General features: G+C 34.7%; 1 protein-coding gene across 7 annotated transcripts in view; it reads right to left on the reverse strand.

Moving 5' to 3' along the window:
• Window positions 1–20,791, reverse strand: part of SENP7 (SUMO specific peptidase 7) — a 203,714-nt gene that overhangs the window by 9,675 nt on the left and 173,248 nt on the right. For all 7 annotated transcript variants that reach the window (XM_055381850.2, XM_019024695.4, XM_055381853.2 and 4 more), the window contains 6 exons: window positions 17,712–17,745; window positions 13,964–14,143; window positions 9,801–10,069; window positions 7,755–7,888; window positions 6,204–6,320; window positions 3,614–3,736 (listed from right to left, as the gene is read on the reverse strand). In XM_055381850.2, coding sequence (XP_055237825.2) covers window positions 3,614–3,736; window positions 6,204–6,320; window positions 7,755–7,888; window positions 9,801–10,069; window positions 13,964–14,143; window positions 17,712–17,745 — 857 coding nt within the window. The remainder of the gene's footprint in view (window positions 1–3,613; window positions 3,737–6,203; window positions 6,321–7,754; window positions 7,889–9,800; window positions 10,070–13,963; window positions 14,144–17,711; window positions 17,746–20,791) is intronic.

Here is a 20,791-nt window from a genome sequence, read left to right on the forward strand (position 1 = left end):
ACAATTTTTCCAGGGACAAGGTTAGGGGGGATGGTTTCAAGATGAAACTGTTCCACCTCAGACCGTCAGGCATTAGTTAGATTCTCATAAGGAGCACGCAACCTAGATCCCTTGCAAGCACTGTTCACAACAGGGTTCGTGCTCCTGTGAGTATCTAATGCTGCCACTGATCTGATAGGAGGCAGAGCTTAGGCAGTAATGCTCGCTCACTGCTGCTCACCTCCTGCTGAGTGGCCTGGCTCCTAACAGGCCACAGACTGGTACCAGTCTGAAGCCCAGGGGTTGGGGACCCCCTTATTAAACCATCTGAGACAGCCACCTTGAACAGGGTTGGCTTGCATACACACAAATACTAGTTTCTTTTCTTTACCTAATCAGGGGAGTTAAAAGAGAAGGATATAAAACCAAGTTTGACTGTCAAAAGAAAGGTTTTAGGAAGGAAGAAAATGACATTTAACAGGGGGATAAAGGTGGTATGTGACTTCTGGCTCAGTCCCTTGGATGGAACTCTTATTGCAGGAAAAAAAAAAAGGCAAACCATTACATTCTTATATAATTTTTATCAAGTCATATAGGAAACTGAAATCATTGCCCCATCTTGTTCATCTGAATAATATCTAGCCAAAACCCTATGGGTAAACATTAGGAGTAACATAGGATCCAGAATGAGCTAAAAGATTTGACAGCAATTAGACACTATGTGGAAGATTAACCACATAAAAAAATCAAAGTCACATGTTTATTGAATTTTCTCATTTCAAAAGGACCCAACCATTATAATCAGTATAAACAATTACTTTCAACTAGTGCACAGTCTGTTAATTTGTTTTCTATTTGAAAATCTTAAGGATAGACATCTGGTTTTATATTGGTATTTGGTCGATTTCCTGATTATGCTAACCTTATTTGATTGAGAATATATCAGACATAGAATGAGGCAAGGAGGATAGGAGAGAATATGAGGGCCAAACATAATCTCCTATTCTCAGTTCCTAACTGTGTAGAAAATCTTCAACTAAATGTCTAACAGTTCTCTCAGTAATCAATAATAGGCACTGTTATCATCTCATATTTTGAGTTCCTAGTATGTTCCAAGCACCAAGCAAGGCACTGGGGATAGAGTGGAAAATAAGACAGATAAAGTCCCTAACTTCATGTAGCTTCAAATGAGAAACAGAAAATGAAGACGTAAACAAACGAATAAAATGATTAGAGATCAAGCTGTGAAACAAATTTTTTAAATGCCAGGATAAGTTGTTTCAGGCAGAAAATAGGAAAGAGGTCAGCATATTTGAAAATGGAAATGAGGTAGGTTGAACTTAAGTATGGTAAATGAGAGGAAACAATATTATGAGATGAGTTTAAGGAGATGGAAGAAACCAGATCTTTCAGGATCTCATAAAGCATGATAAGGAATCTGTAGCTTCTCAACACTAGTAGTTAGAGCCTTTTGGTGTGGATTTATTGGCCATTAAAATTCATATCTCTTGCTGCTCTGATGACTTTTAAAAACTGATTTGTAGGGATTCTTTGTGTAAACACTAATGCTTGATCTATCAAATTGTGTGAATGCTTAACAGACCAAGCATTAGTATTCACATATTCATGTGCGTGTGTACATGTGTGTGTGTGTAGTATCTTATGCATCTTACCCTAGAGGATGCCACTCACGTAACTTTATTTTTATTATGTATATAATAATCAGGTACACAATATCTGTTTTTTGAAAAGCTTACTAATACAGCAGAATCTATCTACTTTCATTTCCTTAGTTTGAAGGTGAGTATACAAAATTCACAATCTCTACTTTGAATAATCTTGAAATAAAACATGAGATTAAGTGCATGGTACCAATCATTAAATTCTGTATACATAAAACAGAACAGGAGGGCATCAGAAATGTTACCTAATTTATTTAATAAATCTCCCCCTTCCATATATCCCTCTCCTAGCCCTGATTATCAGAAATATTTTCAAATTGCAGTTTTCTCCTTAACTGATCCTCGCAGGTCTTGTCCATCAGGACAAATTCCAAACCTGTAAAGACACTCAAAATGGAGTTAATCATACATCCCAGTTTGTCTAGAAAAGCCCTGGTATACGCACTCGTTGTCTAGTGTACCCACTAAGACAGCCTCCTATTATTCTCACAAGCATCCCAATTTAGACCATTAATTATATAATCACAACACTATGAACAACAGAAAGAGTTGAACTTTGAAACTGGAAAGCTATATCCAACTTTGAAAAACTCATATAACTTCCTTAAGCTTCAATTAATAAAGACAATGACAATAATACTGTAGAATCAAATAACTTTATGTTCACCGTCTTAGTTCCTAGCAGGCACTCAATAAATATGAATTAGTCTCCCTATTCCTACCCTCTTTCTCCAACAATATATCAAATTCAAGCAGTTTATCCATTAATCCTCTTCTAACTCTTGTTTATTATTCCTGTTATTTTAACGAGATGAAACAAACTCTCATAGCCATTTTTTAAAGCAATCTAGTACAATAAAAACTTTGGACTAGAAGTTAAAAGGTAAAGATTTAAGTACCAACTAGTTCTGCCACTCACTAGCTGTTCATCTTAAGTAAAATTTATTAATCTTCATTAGACTGCTTCCTCATATGAAAAACTGGGATACAGTTTATATGCCCTATCAAAAGGTACTGTCATGATAGGAAAAACTGAAATAATGTCAATAAATGGAGTTGTAAATTGTAAAGCAGTAGAGAAATGTTTACACTAACTTTTAAAATAACAATAACTCAACTTTATCATGAGTCTACTCAAATAGATTATCATACAAATTGTTAAGTATGGGGAAAGGAGAGAAATGCCTCATGTTGCAACAACTATCCAAGTTTCTACTGTCTAAGAAATACCTCCTTTTTGCCTATCCCTAGCCACTGCTCCACAGTTTTAGTATTAACCAAAAAAATACTTGGGCAAAAATCAGCCAAATTGTGCAAACAAATACGGTATTTCGTATAATGTAGCATAGGTTTAATTAAATAGTCTGTCATTGGGGATCCAACCAGGAAAACAAAAACAGCCCTATATAACTGATAGAATTTAATGCAGGAAATTGGCTATAGCATTGACAAAAAAAGAAAAACAAAAAAACACAAAGCCAAAAACGGGGACAGTGAGACAGCAAAGATTAGCAGAGGAGGAAACTGCTATACCTGTAGGGTAGAGGGCAAAGAGAGGAAGCAGTACCTCCAGATGAAAGCTGGAGTTATAGCAGGTCTGTCCTGTGAGAGGTGGACTCACAGAGGAAATACAGCCACTGTCAGAATCATTTCCCAATGCAAAGAGAGTAGGGAAGAAATAACCTAGCTTCTTTCTTCCTTGCCCTCCAACTTCCAGGATTTCCCCCAGGGACATGTAATTGGAAATGCAGACTGCAAGTGTCAGCCTCCCTGTCATGGGCAGCAAAACAGTGGAAGGATGAGAAATGGCTCTCATGGCAAACAGACCCAGGACCTGCACAAATGGTAGTACTGCCTACTTGAGGAAATACTATAAAGAAGCCACTTTACTAGGAGCATCAAAAATAGTACATTTTCTCTTAAAACTTAAGTACATTAGAGGATTAACTTACGAAAGATTTGGATTATCTTCTGTTAAATTATTTTCCTTTCTTGTCAAGCATTTATAGAAAAAGCTACTAAAAATGTGACTTCGTTCAACAAGTTCATCTGATGCCTTCTCCAATATAAGATACCTGTAAAGTAGTAACCCCACAAAAGTAAATTATTTTTAGATTTTACTTGGTCTTCCCCCAGTTGTCTTATGTGTTCTGGAAATCTTTATTTTTTATCTATTTTGATTCAAAGCAATCTTGCAGTTTGCTCTGATTTCAGCTTTCAGTTTGGTTAGTTACCTAGCCTTCCATCATGTAAAGCAGAAATTACCCACTTATTCATTCATTTACTTAAGAAATAATTATCAAATTCCTAACATGTGGCCAGGCACGGTGGCTCACGCCTGTAATCCAAGCACTTTGGGAGGCCGAGGCGGGCAGATCACGAGGTCAAGAGATCGAGACCATTCTGACCAACATGGTGAAACCCCGTCTCTACTAAAAATACAAAAATTAGCTGGGTGTGGTGGTGTGCACCTGTGGTCCCAGCTACTCAGAGGGCTGAGGCAGGAGAATCACTTGAACCCGGGAGGCAGAGGTTGCAGTGAGCTGAGATCACATCACTGCACTGTAGCCTAGGTGACACAGCGAGACTCTGTCTCAAAAAAAAAAAAAAAAATTTAAAAACTTTAAAAAATTCCTAACATGTGCCAAACACCATGTTTACACTAGAGACACAAAACAAGAGGGGAAAAATAAAGTACCTGCCCCTGTAGAGCCTATAATCCAGAGGAGTGAGGGTAGAAAATATTAATCAAATAATCATATACTCAAATATAAAAGTGAAATTGTGACACTGCCAAATAAATCTAGAAAAATGTTAATAACTGTGTGATATGATTCATCTCTAAATTCTTAGTCCATTTCTGTACTAAAACAATCCTTCCATATAAGCTTATACTTCAATCACTTAGTAATTAACCCCTTCATGATTAGAAAACTCTGCTATTCTTTATAGTTTATGCAGGCTTGAAAATGTGTGATTGTTTTTTTAAAATGGAGTAGCTAGAGTTTGCAGATCAGAATACTGGAAAGGAAAGAGCTATACAGAGAACTCCAGACAGCTGCAAAGTCCTCTTCAAGTATTCAGGAGAGTATTAAACACCGAATGTATGCGAGGAAAGTACCCAGGGATAGGGAAAGAACTACCCAAAAAGATCAGAGAGAATGATACCAAGTGCTCACAGAGACCAAGAATGGTGCCTGTTCCTATTAGCCAAATTGGAAACTTCGTAATTCCTGAGACATTGGGTAGAGTACTCAAAAAGGTCTTTCCTCAGTAGTAACATTAAGTTATTGGCCTCATCTAACAAATCTTAAAGGCATCAAACATTTTCTAAATAATTTTACTGTGTCCCAAAACAAAATTCAAGCATATTTATAAATAAAAAAATATCCAGCACCCAATCAAAAAATTACCAGACATGCAAAAGCGCAAAGAAATGACTCATAATGAAGAGAAAAATCAGTCAATTGAACCCAGAACTGACAGAGTTGTTAGAATTAGCAGAAAAGAATATTAAAACAATTATAACTGTATTCCATATGTTCAAAAAGAAACACGGAAGATATAAAAAAGACCCACATTTAATTCCTAGAGATTAAATCTACAGTGTCTGTAAATATAATGTGAGATTTTGACCTGAGTTACTGAGATAAAGATTACTAGTATTATTTAGTAAAACAATAGAGCTTAGGTAAGATTATAATAAATTTGGTTTGGGAGAGATGTGTAAAATCATTAGGAGATATCTCCATCAACTGTTGGGAATCTAGGTCTAGAGATACAGTACAAAATGACGGCTAGAAGCAAATTTCCTTTGCATAAAGTTTTAAATGTTTTCATACCAATTCCTGCAGCTCTGGCTATACAAAAAGTTGGGGGAGAAATTAAGTGATATGGATTCTTAAAATGATAGTTAACTCTTAGGGAGGCCAAGGAGGGCAGATCACCTGAGGTCAGGAGTTCAAGACCAGCCTGGCCAACATGAAACCCCATCTCTACTAAAAGTACAAAAATTAGCCGGGCGTGGTGGCGGGTGCCTGTAATCCCAGCTACTCAGGAGGCTGAGGCAGGAAAATAGCTTGAACCCGGGAGGCGGAGGTTGCAGTGAGCCAAGATTGTGCCACTGGACTCCATCCAGCCTGGGTGACAAGAGTGAGACTCCATCTCAAACAAAAAAAAAAGATACAACAGATATCTAAATAGAGCTGCTGTTTTTTAGTTCCCAAAATGATTTGTAATTTGTAAGTAACTTCTTTCACCACCATAATACAATAGTTAAAGAAATTTACATCAAAAACTAACAAAAGCTAAAAAAGCAAAAAAGCAGCAACTCTTCTTAACTATATAGCATCCACAGTAAGTAAAGCAATGAAACTGAATAAGTCAATTCTAGAAAACCTTGGTAAGCAAAAATTTTCCAAATCTGAAATCTTGGCAGGCTACTTTTAACAGAATTTAAAATAATTCAGAGATAAAGACATTTATTTTAAGTTTCTCAGTAAAATCTGTAAAACATGTAGGATCATTTATCATTGTACTTACTTAAGGTAAAAATCAATGATTACATCATTAAGAAACTCTCCTTCTTCTAAACACTCCAGATCTTCATTAGTTACTCCTAATCCCCCCTTAGTAGGTGGTGGAGGATATACAATCAACCTTAAAAGTAAAAATAAAGTTAACATATACTGATATTGAAAATCCTATTATCTAAGAGATTTCTTATATGAAACAATAACTGGGCAGTGGTATTCTGTAACTCAAATCTGTAGGGTAAAAAACATTTGACCAGGCATAAATAATGATATTTTCCTTCCTTTATCCTTACAAGCTACTAATGGTACTCCGATTGAGTATTATCTTTTCTTTTCCAATACTTCCCATGTGGGCTAGTCTTAATAGGCTACTATCTGAATTAGTCTCTAATCAACAGGTTTTATCTCACAATCAGTTATACCATTGAAGATGTTGCTCTTCTTCATAATTTTTAACTTTCAATAAACTGATGTAATAAAATATAGCTTTTCCTTTCTCCGCTTTCTAAGTTTGACTCCTCAAGACTAGTTCCCTTCCTTTCAGAAAAGCTAGCAGTCAAAAATTGTGCTCTGCTCCTGGTGGCTAATCTACACCAGCAGCTGGACAAAAAAGAAATAACATGGGAGCTTAGGAGGCAAGTCTCCCCATAAAAAGTGCCTGCCACGTAAAACTTAAGAGACCACAAAGGAGACATATAATTTAATCACAACCAGAAAGTAGTAGAGAAGAGATGACAACTAATTAGTCATCCTTCTGCTGGCATTCTCTCTTAAAGCTTAGAAATAAGACCAGTTGTGAATTCCGGGCTATAATCTTGGAATAGGTAGAGCAGTACTCAATGAAAAATGTAGTCAGTAATGAAGGTATAATATGTACTTCTTGCGCCAGAAAGGTTCAGTATGGTAAGAGTCATCCACATTGATTTAATCTTAGTATCATGGCACCTAAATCAAAAAAGAAAACTGTAAATTTAAAGTGCTAATATGATAGTTTCTACCTTATTGGCTATTTTCCTATCCTAGTCTTTCAAGTGTCTTTTTTCAAAACAAAGAAATAGAATCACATGGAGGTATAGAAATCACCATTAAATGCACAGACTCCATATTCTTCCTTAGCACCATGAGAAGACATGGATGAAATATGAACAAAGAAGCAATTTCTGAAAGAGAACTTGTAACAAACTCCAAAGTACCTTAAATTGAAGCATATTTCAGTAAGCAATTTCATTTTCCCTATCATATGTTCAGATAAGGAATGTAGAATTTTTTAAATCATACATTACTACTCAAATATTTTTAATAAACACTTTAATATTACCAAATATGACACTTTGTCTGCCATTTATGTCTTACTGACATAAAAGTAAAATGGCACCTATTGTTTTCTTAATAAATTTTTTAACTTCCTCATAATTTCTTTAAAAAAACCTATTTCCATTACTATCAGCATGAAAGTAAAACTTAAAACATTTCAAAAGTTAAACTACTGAAAAGCAGCAACATGAATAAAAACTACTAATATGCCCATCTACTACAAACATGCTATGACAGTACATACTTCTGAACAAGTCCAGTGTGCCTGACTTCTCGCCATTCTTCATCTGGATTAGATGTAATAGAAAGGGAGTAGCAACCGCTACTTTGCTTCTGCAGGAAGGTGTAAGTAGGCTTGGCCGCATCTGTGTTTGAGGGCTGACGGAAAGTGGCAAGAAAAAGGGTCTCAAACATCATAACTTTCAAAAGAACAAAGTCAAAACGTAGACGTGTGAGAGAAAATGTGACTTTAAAAATCCCTAAGAATTATATCTATACTTTTAGATTTTCCATAGATATAACCAAACCAAAATAATACTGGTGATGAAAAGATATTGTATAAACAATGGTCAAAGATTAACTTGAAGTACTATTTGCAGATATGGACTACAGAATTAAAGAAGAATATAACAATTTTGCAGTTCAAAATAATCAAAAAATGTAATAAATAGGAAATAAAATTTAAAATTAAGAGGCTACATTTATAATAATGTAATTCCACTAAATGGAAAATATATAAATTTATATATACAATATAATTAGGACGCAAAATATTGACAACATTATACATAAAGAAAGATAGAGATGAAGTCTTATACTTTATCTAACACTAATGTGGCTTTCTACAGGCCTTTTGAATAAAAGATTAGCCTCTGGCCAAACCCGTGTACGTGCATGCATGTGCACAGGTGTATATATGAGTATGCCATAGCTTCTTAATAAATTCTTTTCTTTCTAGAACTATTTGGCAGAGATATACAAGCTACATGTATATTACCAACCTCCTATAAAAATAAACATAGCATTTTAAAACTTACTATTGTTTTCAAGATAATTTTAGACTTAAAAAAGAGTTGAAAGAAATCAACCTTGCCCAAATTCCCCTAATCTTATCATACACAACCATAATACAATGACCAAAACTAAAAAATTAACATTGGCCTAATAGTATTAACTAAGCTACAGACTTCATTTTGATTTCACTTTTCCATTAATATCCTTTTTCTGTTACAGGATCCTACAATTCCTTAGTCTTTCCTTGTTTTTCATGACCTTAGTACCTTTTTTTTTTTTAGACAGTCTCACTCTGTAGCCAGGCTGGAGTGCAGTGGCACAATCTCGATCACTGCAATCTCCACCTCCTGGGTTCAAGCAATTCTCCTGCCTCAGCCGCCCGAGTAGCTGGGATTACAGGAATGTGCCACCACACCCAGCTAATTTTTGTATTTTTAGTAGAGACAGGGTTTCACCATGTTGGCCAAGATGGGCTCAATGTCTTGACCTCTCGTGATCCACCTGCCTTGGCCTCCCAAAGTGCTGGGATTACAGGTGTAAGCCACTGTGTCCGGCCGACCTTGATACTTCTAAAGAGTACTGGTCAATTATTTTGTAACAGGACTTGTCTCATTTTTCTCATAATTATATTGAGATTACATATTACTGGAAAGAACACCACAGAAGTGATGTGGTACTTCTCAGTGCATGATACGAAGGGGTGTGTTATGTCAATATGTCTTATTACTGGTGATGTTCATTTTGATAACTTGGTTAAAGTGATGTCTACAAGGTTTCTCCACTGCAAAGTTACCACTTTTCTTTTTGTAAATAATACATATTTTATGCTAGAGACTTTGAGATTATGCATATATTTTGTTTCTACTTAAATTTTTACTCATTAAATTTAGCATCTGTTGGTGGACTTTGCAATACTCATAAACATAGTGTTCTACTTGTGGTTTTGTATTTCTCTTATTCCTTTTCATTTATTAATTGGATTTTTTTCTAAGATATAATTGTCCCTTATCCACCATGTATTATTTATTCATTCATTTACTCAGTTATCTATTTATATAAATATAGACTAATATTTATTTTTTATTTGGTTATAATCCCATGCTGTCATTATTGATTTTGTTTAACAAATTGTTCCAGCATTGGCAACGGGAGTTCTTTTGGGTTGGTTCCTGTGCCCTTTTCACAAAATGTAGCATTTGAAAGCAGCCTAATATCAATGAATAAATGTTTTCTGAACCTCCCCCTTCTCTGCCAATTATATTAATGATATGCTAACCTGAGATACTGGTTTCAGCTTCATTTCTTCAGCAACAGCAACACCAGCAGGGAAAGAACAAGTTGAAACACAGTAATAATGAATAAAAGAACTTTCTTTTGAAGAGAGGTTCTGAAACAAAGGAAATGCCTGAACCCAAGACAACGGGTAAGAAAGCTCTAATTCTCCACTGATTATACTTATTTCTGTCATAATATCTTTCAGCTTCAATTCTTCTCTTTGTGAAACAGGATTGTGTAGTTCAAGGAAAATGAATTCAGTAGATTTTGCTACAAAAGGAAAAAATAATTTGTATCAATAGTATTATTTTTCAAGAGGATTATAATAAAAGTAATTTAATTATTAATAATAGTAAGGTTGGAATATAACCCCAAGTATTTTGTATTTTAGGTAATAACCAAGGCAAATTAATATCCCAAAAGTAGGCCATTAGTAATCCAGAACCAAAACTCACAATTGGTGGACTCCTGTTCTACTGCACTAAAATGTCACAATAGTACTGATTGCTATATCTGCAGTGCCTGACATTTAGTAATAAACATTTGTTAATGAACGTATGAATGAATAATTAATAATTATTTTTCTCTAGCCTCCTTTATGAATCAACTCTATCAACTAGAAACATATTCCAATTAAGCACCTCCTACATTTTCTCCTCAGTCATTTCAATGGTGATCTGAAGACATTCTCTTCCCAGATAATGCTTATAAATGGCTGTTTCTATTTTCCCCACCTTCTCTGCTATTTAATCATGAATTTTCCTAGTAGAAGTAATTAGGACAGGAAAATAACAAATTTGAAAGTTATAAAATTTAGTTCACTACTTAACACCTTTACTGTGCAGGAGAGTAGGAAAAAGGTAGAGGGATCAAACAGGTAAGAAAGAACCTTACTAAATTTGATTGATGTAGTTCTAAACCCAACTCCTTCAGGAGCTGGAGACTAAACAAAGTTGAAAAATATCTCAAGATGTATATTATGTAGATAAGTGTTATAGGTGCATATGGGAAAGTATTCAACCGAATCTTAAAGGAATAATATATAAGTAAACTGAATTTCACTTTTTAGAAACTAAAGACTGAAGGCAAAGACTTCTATATTTTATTTAACTTTGCTGCAAATTCTGTCAGAGTTCGTCATGACCAAGGGCAAGAAACTCATAAGAAAGGTAGTTGGCCAGGCATGGTGGCTCACACTTATAACACTAAAACTTTGGGAGGCCAAGGCAGGAGGATAGCTTGAAGCCAGGTGCTTGAGACCAGCCTGAGGAACATATCAAGAGCCCATCTCTACAAAAAAAGAAAGCAAAAAAAAAAAAAAAAAAAAAAGGAGAAGAAAGAATTTGGGCTTATTCTGGGTTCTCTATTCTGTTTCACTGGTCTATTTGCCTATTTTTATACCAGTACCATACTGTTTTGGTGACTATGGCCTTATAGTTTGAAATCAGGTAATATGATGACTCCAGATTTGTTCTTTTTGCTTAGTCTTGCTTTGGCTATGTGAGCTCTTTTTTGGTTCCATATGAATTTTAGGATTGTTTTTTCTAGTTCTGTGAAGTATGATGGTGGTATTTTGATGGGAATTGCATTGAATTTGTAGATTGCTTTTGGCAATATGGTCATTTTCACAATATTGATTCTACCCATCCATGAGCATGGGATGTGTTTCCATTTGTTTGTGTTGTCTATGATTTCTTTCAGCAATGTTTTGTAGTTTTCCTTGTAGAGGTTAGCTATATTCCTCCTTGGCTAGCTATATTCCTAAGTATTTTATTTTTATTTTTTGCAGCTGTTGTAAAAGGGGTTGAGTTCTTGATTTGATTCTCAATTTGGTCGCTGTTGGTGTACAGCAGAGCTACTGATTTGTGTACATTAATTTTGTATCCTGAAACAGTGACAGTTTGACTTCCCCTTTACAGATTTGGAATGTCCAACAAAGCAAACACAAACAAAGTGGGGAAAGGACACCTTATTCAACAAATGGTGCTGGGTAAATGGCAAGCCACATGTAGGAGAATGAAACTGGAGCCTCATCTCTCACCTTATACAAAAATCAACTCAAAATGGATCAAAGACTTAAATCTATGACATGGAACTATAAAAATTCTAGAAGATAACATTGGAAAAACCCTTCTAGACATTGGCTTAGGCAAAGATTTCATGACCAAGAACCCAAAAGCGAATGCAACCAAAACAACAATACATAGGTGGGACTTAATTAAACTAAAGAGCTTTTGCATGGCAAAAAGAACAGTCAGCAGAGTAAACAGACAACCCACAGAGTGGGAAAAAAATGTTCACAATCTATGCATCCAACAAAGGACTAATATTCAGAATCTACAAGGAACTCAAACATTAATTAGCAAGAAAAAAACAAACCCATCAAAAAGTGGGCTAAGGACATGAATAGACAATTCTCAAAAGAAGATACACAAATGACCAATAAACATGAAAAAATGCTCAACATCACTAATAATCAGAGAAATGCAAACCACAATGCGATACCACCTTACTCCCACAAGAATGGTCATTATCAAAGAATGAAAAAATAATAGAAGTTGGTGTGGATACAGTGAAAAGGGAACACTTCTACACTGCTGGTGGGAATGTAAACTAGTACACCCACTATGGAAGAGTGTGGAGATTCCTTAAAGAACTAAAAGTAGAACTACCATTTGATCCAGCAGTCCCACTACTGGGTATCTACCCAGAGGAAAGGAAGTCAATATACAAAAAAGATACTTGCACACACGTTTATAGCAGCACAAGTCACAATTCCAAAAATGTGGAACCAGCCCAAATGCCCATCAATCAATGAGTGGATAAAGAAACTGTGGTACATATATATATGATGGAATACTACTCAGCCATAAAAAGTAATGAATTAATGGCATTCACAGCAACCTGGATAGGATTGGAGACTATTATACTAAGTGAAGTAACTCAGGAATGGAAAACCAATCAGCCCATGTTCTCAGTCATAAGTGGGAGCTAAGCTATGAGGATGCAAAGGCATAAAAATGATACAATAGACTTTGGGGGCTCAGGGGGAAAGGGTAGGAAGGGGGTGAGGGATAAAAGACTACAAATTGGGTTCAGTGTATACTGCTCGGGTTATGGGTGCACTAATATCTCACAAATTACCACTAAAGAACTTATGTAATCAAATACCACCGGTTTCCCAAAAATCCATGGAAATAAAAAAAAATTTAATAAAAGATTTCAATCTGTTTAAAAAAAGGAGGAGGAGGGAGGAGGAAAGGAGGAGGAGGAAGGAGGGAGGAAGGAGGAAGAAAGAGGAGGAAGGAGGAGGAAGAAAATGGAAGAAGGAAGAAAAAAGGAAGAAAGAAGAAAGAAGGACAGAAACTGCCAGGTATGGTGCTGCACCCCTGTAGTCCCGGCTACTTGGGAGGCTGATGTGGGAGGATCACATGAGCCCAGGAGTTTGAGGTTGTGGGAAGCGATGAACATGCCACTGTACTGTAGCCCAGGCAACAGAGTAAGATTCTGTCTCAAACAGAAAGAAAGGAAGGAAAGTAGTCAAACATGGCAAATGACTAAAAGATAAGGCATTCTTTTTTTAAGAACTTAAAATTTTCAAGGTAAACATTTAAGATTTTTTAAGCTATTCTTTTTATTTTAGATGAGAATTTCAACTGGTTGAATACAACTATAAGGAGAAATTATGTGAATTAAATAATCTATCCTAAAATTAAGAAACAAAATTAGGGCCAGGCGCAGTGGCTCACGCCTGTAATCCCAGCATTTTGGGAGGCCGAGGCGGGCAGATCACAAGGTCAGGAGATCGAGACCATCCTGGCTAACACGATGAAACCCCGTCTCTACTAAAAATACAAAAAATTAGCCGGGCACGGTGGCGGGCACCTGTAGTCCCAGCTACTCAGGAGGCTGAGGCAGGAGAATGGCGTGAACCCGGGAGGCAGAGCTTGCGGTGAGCAGAGATAGTGCCACTGCACTCCAGCCTGGGTGACAGAGCGAGACTCCATCTCAAAAAAAAAAAAAAAAAGAAAGAAACAAAATTATTTTCACTAAATAAAATTAATTTCAATTCACCGAAATAACATTCTATTAAATTATTTTAGAAAAAAACTATTTATGACAATTTCAAGTTATCCTGAAATTTAGAAATCATTTTATACTCACATTGCTGGCTTAATACAGAGTGTTCTAATTGAGTCTGAATCTCTTGAAGATAATCTGAAGAGACCCAGAAGAAAAGAATAGCATGACTCCTTTTACTGTGATTATCATCCTTACTTTTCCATAACCCAAACCGCTTTAAATGTGTGGTATCCACTAGCAATGAAATCTCATTCAGGGACACTGAAACAAATAAAAGGTAACAATTTAAAAAATTAATCCATTTAAGAATACACCACTTAAACATTATATGACACTTGTTAATACACTACTTTTTTTAAAAAAAGAGAATTATATAGAAGTTTTTTCAAAAATATATTTCCAGTGCACTTTGCTAACCTTAGCTAAAATGCCCCAAGCAGTATTATTAGAGTAAAAATAAATCACATTACAATTAGGAAGGGCTAAATAATTATTAAATGACAATTAAATAGAGATTTAATCTCTCACATTATATGATTTCAGTTATAACCAGAGAGGGAAAATTAGAGATTAAATATTCATAGCATAAAAACTCTGTCTGGAGAGAATTCTCTCCAGGAATTCTGATAATCGTTAGCAAAAAGGAAAAAAAATGTCTATCAGTGCAGAAAACTAAGCACAGTATAACTCAGAAAATGATATATTTCCACCTTTTCTATATTGGTCAATACTATATAAACCAAGATCACAAGTGCTATCATAGGCCAATTCTTGCCCATCTTTCTTCTCCTAAGGCATTTGCATTCCGCTATACAGATGAGCCACTATCAAAAGAGTCTCAAGAAAATTAGGAGGTTCTGAATGGTCTAAGGAGACATTTCTTTTAAAATTCCTCCAGGTTTTATTTCTCAAAACTTCTAGATGATCATTCTAAATTATTGGTCTTTCTCCCTCTTAGGGAGCTAAAGGAATCTCCTCTGAGGACTTTTACTCTTTAATTCAAAGAAACATTAAAAAAAAAAAAACTGATTTAAAGAAGTCCTGAAGGTCACTTAGTTCAACTGCAAGACAGCAAGCAACTGAACTGGAATACAAATATCAGTCAAGCGTAAACCCAAGATGGGCACCTATTGGAAACACACCTCTTAGTATTCCTCTCAGCATTATTTCCTAGAACTTTGTTACTCAAAGTGTAGTCTAAGCTGAGCTTGTGACATTAGTATCAGCAACATCTGGAAGACTGTTAGAAATGCAGAGTATCAGGCCCCACCTTACATCTACTGAACCAGCAGATCTCAGTTTAACAGCCCACTCCAACCCCGTGATTCACATGAACATTAAAATATGAAAATCTTTCCATGATGAGTATTTACCAGTCATCTTAATGTTCCCAAGCCAGTCATTCTATTCTTCATACTGTAACTCTTCCATTCTGAAAACTGTCAGTAAAAACTGGCAGCAAAGCTTAAATCAAAACCAGAATGAGAGCCCTCAGAACGCTACTCAGCATTTCTTTCTCATGAAGCTCAAAGCCCCACAGGTACATTTGATCCTATTTCAGTGAAATCTACACAACTATTACTAATCTAATTGTTCTTGGTGTTTAGAATGAAAGCTAAATTTTCTTTAGGAAGACAACTTTAAAAGATTATCTTTTTTCCTGTGTCCATGTGTTCTCATTGTTCAATTCCCACCTATGAGTGAGAACATGTGGTGTTTGGTTTTTTGTCCTTGCAATAGTTTGCTGAGAATGATGGTTTCCGGGGAGGGATAGCATTAGGAGATATACCTAATGCTAAATGACGAGTTAATGGGTGCAGCATACCAACATGGCACATGTATACATATGTAACAGACCTGCACGTTGTGCACATGTACCCTAAAACTTAAAGTATAATAATAATAATTTAAAAAAAGATTATCTTTTTTAAAAAAGGGAATTTAACACCATCATGAGAAAAATTTATACCTCATTACCAAGTCTGCCCCCAATATATGGTTTATTCTGTTACAGGTGTATAGCAGATACTAAAAGTGGGAGTTGCCTACCCACTTATCCATTTCTTCTTCTTCCTCAGTAACAGAACCCTAATTTTACTGAGGGAAGCAAGATACACAGTTTTGAAAACTCTATTTCCAAGCTTCCTTTACAAATGGGTGTGTGAGCTTGACTAGCTAGCCAATAAAATGTAAGCAGAAAAGGTTATGTTGCATGGACATCCAAGAAGGCTCCTTAAAAGGGCAAGAGATTGGTAGCATGTGCTCTGTTTACGGTTTCCCCTTCCTACTGCTTTCTGTCTAAAATATCAATATGATGATGGAGTCTGAGCTACAATAATGGCCATGAGATAAACTTGAGGATGCAAGTCATACGTCAGGAATGACAGAATAGAAAAATGCAACTCATGTGTCAGGGTCATGTGCCCCCGATGACCAAGGAAACATCACATCAGTTCAGATTACTTCTGGATTTCTTCTATGTGAAAGAAAAATAAAATATTTTCTTTATGCCATTGTTACTAACAGCCAAACATAATTAATACCTAATATAAATATGGATAAATCAATTTTTCCCCAGCTGCACAGAAAAAGAGGAAACATTTAGACCCTCAGGTTCCCACCTACAAAAACCTTTATATGCATGCTTTGTTTTAAAAAGATTTATGGGAACTTCGACAGGATTTGAGGAAGAAGACTAATATTTTCTTCTTTCATTATAAAATTATAAACCTATTATCACCGAAGAGAGTATTTTTCCACAATCTGTAATAAAATTTCTTTTAAAAATTATATGCAATAGAAAAGTTATAAAATAAGAAAGCAATATTATAAATATTAACTGTGAAAATCTAAAATATCGTTTTTGATGTTTGTATCGCAAGAATTTGAGAGGCAGCTCTGTTACCCAGGTCTTTAACTATAAACTGTAGTGCTGTCTTTTCTGAAATTATCATCCCCTTTTAAAATCACATGACTTTCTTTGTTTCTTCTATAGAACAAATATTATTCCTTAATAATTTATTAATATTTCCTATTTAGGACTATCAATATACTTATTCTGTGCCCTTTATATTCTTAATACTTAATTAAGATACAGTAAGCAATCAAATTATTAGAACAATTATCATAACATAGTTTTGGATTCTGTACATAAAGTATCTGTGGAATCCAACTAAATCCAACTAAGCCAACTAAAGCTACTTTGATAGCATCTCCAATCTTGGAACAGAAGCCTCTTCTTCTCTAATTCCTATCTATGCCATTTGTGTGTTTTTCTTCCTTGTTCTTTCTATAATTCATTATATAAATAGATTATCCTCTATTGTTTATTGGTTTTCTTAGTGTCATAATTTATTCTGAAAGGTTTTCAGTTGGGAAGAGAATGAGAAAATGGTGTGAGTCTCTATAAGTTACAGGTACATTTTCCAGTCTACTTTCCCTTACTCAGATATGCAATTGTATAAAATTCTCTTACCCTCTATGCAAAAACATTTTACATGTTTGTGTGCAATATTAAACATTTTCCTTATGCTTTTCTTATAGTTACTATTGTTATCCATTTTTATATATACCAAAATATTGTTGCTATCTATCAGAACTGTGTTTCTGTTAATCCTAAGAAATCACCATGAATCCTTTAACACTGTTTGATTTACAGTCATTAAAACAATAGCATACGATTTTCAGAACAAGTCCATTATAAAACATTTTTACTCCATTTGGAATTGCTAAAAAATATTAAGGTGAAACATTATTAAACTTAGTTTTACTTAAATTTATACTAAAAACTATAGTAAAAAGACAAGTTCATAAGAGAATGATAACTTACCTTGAAATGGGATCTTAATATATTTTTTTGTGATCTGAAGAAAAAATTAAAAAGCAAACAATGAGTTACCACTCAAAATGTGTTACTATTCAAATTTTTTTTTTCAAATCACAAGTACATATTCAAAGTCTACATTATAAGTGCTCAAGCCTTTTTATCAATAAACCAATAAAATATTTCACTAGAAAGACTTAGTTTTATGGAAATTTTAAGAATCCCATGTAAGTAATTTAATTCTCAATATGCTCATTTACAAAAACCAGTAAGACTAATAAATATATTTTTCAAAAATGTTTTCTGAAAATGTAAAGACTAAGACAAAGCCCAGAAGAAACTGCCAAGAGACCTCTAAGTAGCAGTGACTCTGGTAAATATAAATAGTCCATAAAACAGAGTTTGATTTTTGGCTTTGCTGACTCAGCAGCTGACGATGATTCCCTTGGTGATGAACTCACACTAACCAAACTCACAAGAAACTGCTAAACAAACCAAAATGCCAACATACTATTTTATAATGAGAAATTAAAATTGTCAGAAGGTTTGTGTCCAACCTGATGTGAATATTCTGTTTCTGTACAAAAACTACCAATTATAATTTTAAAATTTGCTTTTACCACATAAAAGCAGAACTAAAAAATTCAGTTGTTTAATGTGAAATGGCTACAAAAGTCATAGATTCAACTTCATTCACAGCAGTGATGCACCTGTCAAAATGGTAATATAAATTAAGTCCCTAAGCCAGAACACCCTCTTCCCTGGATGACTTTTAGGTGGGCACCACCATCTTCATTCCTAGCATTCATCTTTCTTTGTTTCATGTTATAAATTCCCTTCCAACTGAGGTTCTTGCTCTTTCTGCTCCTTCTGTCCCAGGACACTTATTTTCTCTAGGTACCTTTTGTATATATCTGACTTCCTTAAGAGCTGCTTTTATAATAGGGTTGTGGAGCACCTAGCTAAATCTTACATGTACTATCTAAAGCAGACTTCTGCTTTGAAGTTTGTTTTTCCATTAATATCAAATGAATTTGTACCTATTTATTTATTACTTGGTTAAGTTTTGTTGTTGTTGTTCAATACATTTTGTTGATCAAATCGGGTATGGTCTGTGAGCACAAAACGAAATCAAAATGTTCTTGGTATGTGAGCTCCATGTAAGTATCAAACAATGTTCAGTGAAACCACAGGTTTATTTTGACTCCACTTATTTTCCAATTTAAAAATTATTTCATCTTGTACTTTCACAAATATAAAACCCTATATTCCATAGAGTAAGTCAGCCATGAAAACCAAATGTGAGGCAATAGATCATAATTAGCTAAAAGCTGAGCTTGGAGTTAAAATCCTGCCTCTACTGTCTCTACCACTTACACAAGTAGTAAGTAGGTAAACTTAGGTAACTTATTGAACTTTTTCCAGCTTTAGTAAGACCCTTAATCAAGGAAGTTGTTACCATTAGACACTAGCATCTGATCAAGAATGTTACATAATTTAATCAAATGTCTAATTATTCTTACTTTCACATAACTGCCACCATATTTAATGTATACTGTCCCTTTCCAAACTCTTTCTGGCATGTTTCACAGGGTCTTTAATCCTATAAAATATATCTTGGCAAACGTAAATCATTAGTACTAAAAAATAAACAGAAGCGGTGTTTGCCTTTCAGAATTTGCACAGCCATAACTTCCAAATTATAAAGTAGAAGTAGTGCATCTGCATGTCCCCACCCACTACTTACTACACTATTCTCTCACTTTCCCCCATCAAATGCTCGGGAGCTATCAAACGTTTCTACTTGGCAAGGATCTGATATTCCTTTATCCCTCTGAATAATGACTAAGCCAATAGGTTATCTCTCCAGAGTTAAAACCCTACTCCCAGCAGACTTAACCCCTAGATTTAAAAATAAGAAAAATTTTGTGGCAGTAAGGTAAACCTAGTTCTCTGAAATCATACCAACTTTGTTTAAACTTAAGAATAAAGCTAATAATAAGAGCTATTTTATAATTTCTTACAATAGCTAATAGTTATCTGAATATAGTATTACTTAATTTCTCATACTATCAACAAAGACTTTTAAGAAAGACATTTATTGCAGCATTTGCTACACCAAAAAAATAACCAGTGTCTAACTATAGGAACATGGCTCTAATTTATGTAATAATTTCCAGCTATAAGTATTTTTCTAATTCAGCTAAATTGTAACTACTGTGAGAGTCAGAACAGTATCTCCAGTGTCTACAATAATGCTTAACACAGTCACTGAATGTATGGAGAATAAATTAATTTAATTCTCTAATATCTTTACCCACCAAAAAAGAAAAAAAAGTTCTTTAATTTCTGTTACAGTGCATCCTGAACTGTCTGAAAAAGAATATACATAAAAACCTGAAAAACCTGAAATTTTTACCCTTTTCCCTTTTTTAGGTTATTGATTATACTTAAAATTTTTTTTAATTGCTTATATTCTCTCCATCATAACTGTCCTAATTTTTGTAGAATTCTTCTCAGCCTTTGTTCACATGCATATATTTACTTTGATTTGCTAAATCACTTTCCTATAATTAAACATTTAAGTTTTTAATCTAATTATAAGAAATGTTCCAGCAAACATAAATAAAATTTGTTACCTTTTATTTTAGGTTCAGGGGTACATGTACAGGTCTCTTATACATGTAAACCTGTGTCACAGGGGTTTGTTGTACAGATTGTTTCGAAACCCAGGTATTAAACCTAGTACTCGATAGTTATTTTTTCCCCTCCCACCTTCAAGTAGGCTCCAGAGTCTGTTACTCCCTTCTTTGTGTCCATGAGTTTTCATCATTTAGCTCCCACTTATAACTGAGAATATGCGGTATTTGGTTGTCTGTTCCTATGTTAGTTTGCTAAGGATAATAGCCTCCAGCTGTATCCACATTCCCGCAAAAGACATGATCTTATTCTTTTTCTAGCTGCATAGTACTCCCACTACATGTTCTTTATCCAATCTGTCATTGTTGGGCACTTAGGTTGATTCCATGTGTTTCCTATTATGAATAGTGCTGCAATTCACATGCATATGTCTTTATGGTAGAATG

Source organism: Gorilla gorilla, chromosome 2 (genome assembly GCF_029281585.2).
Source record: "Gorilla gorilla gorilla isolate KB3781 chromosome 2, NHGRI_mGorGor1-v2.1_pri, whole genome shotgun sequence".
NCBI lineage: Eukaryota > Metazoa > Chordata > Mammalia > Primates > Hominidae > Gorilla > Gorilla gorilla.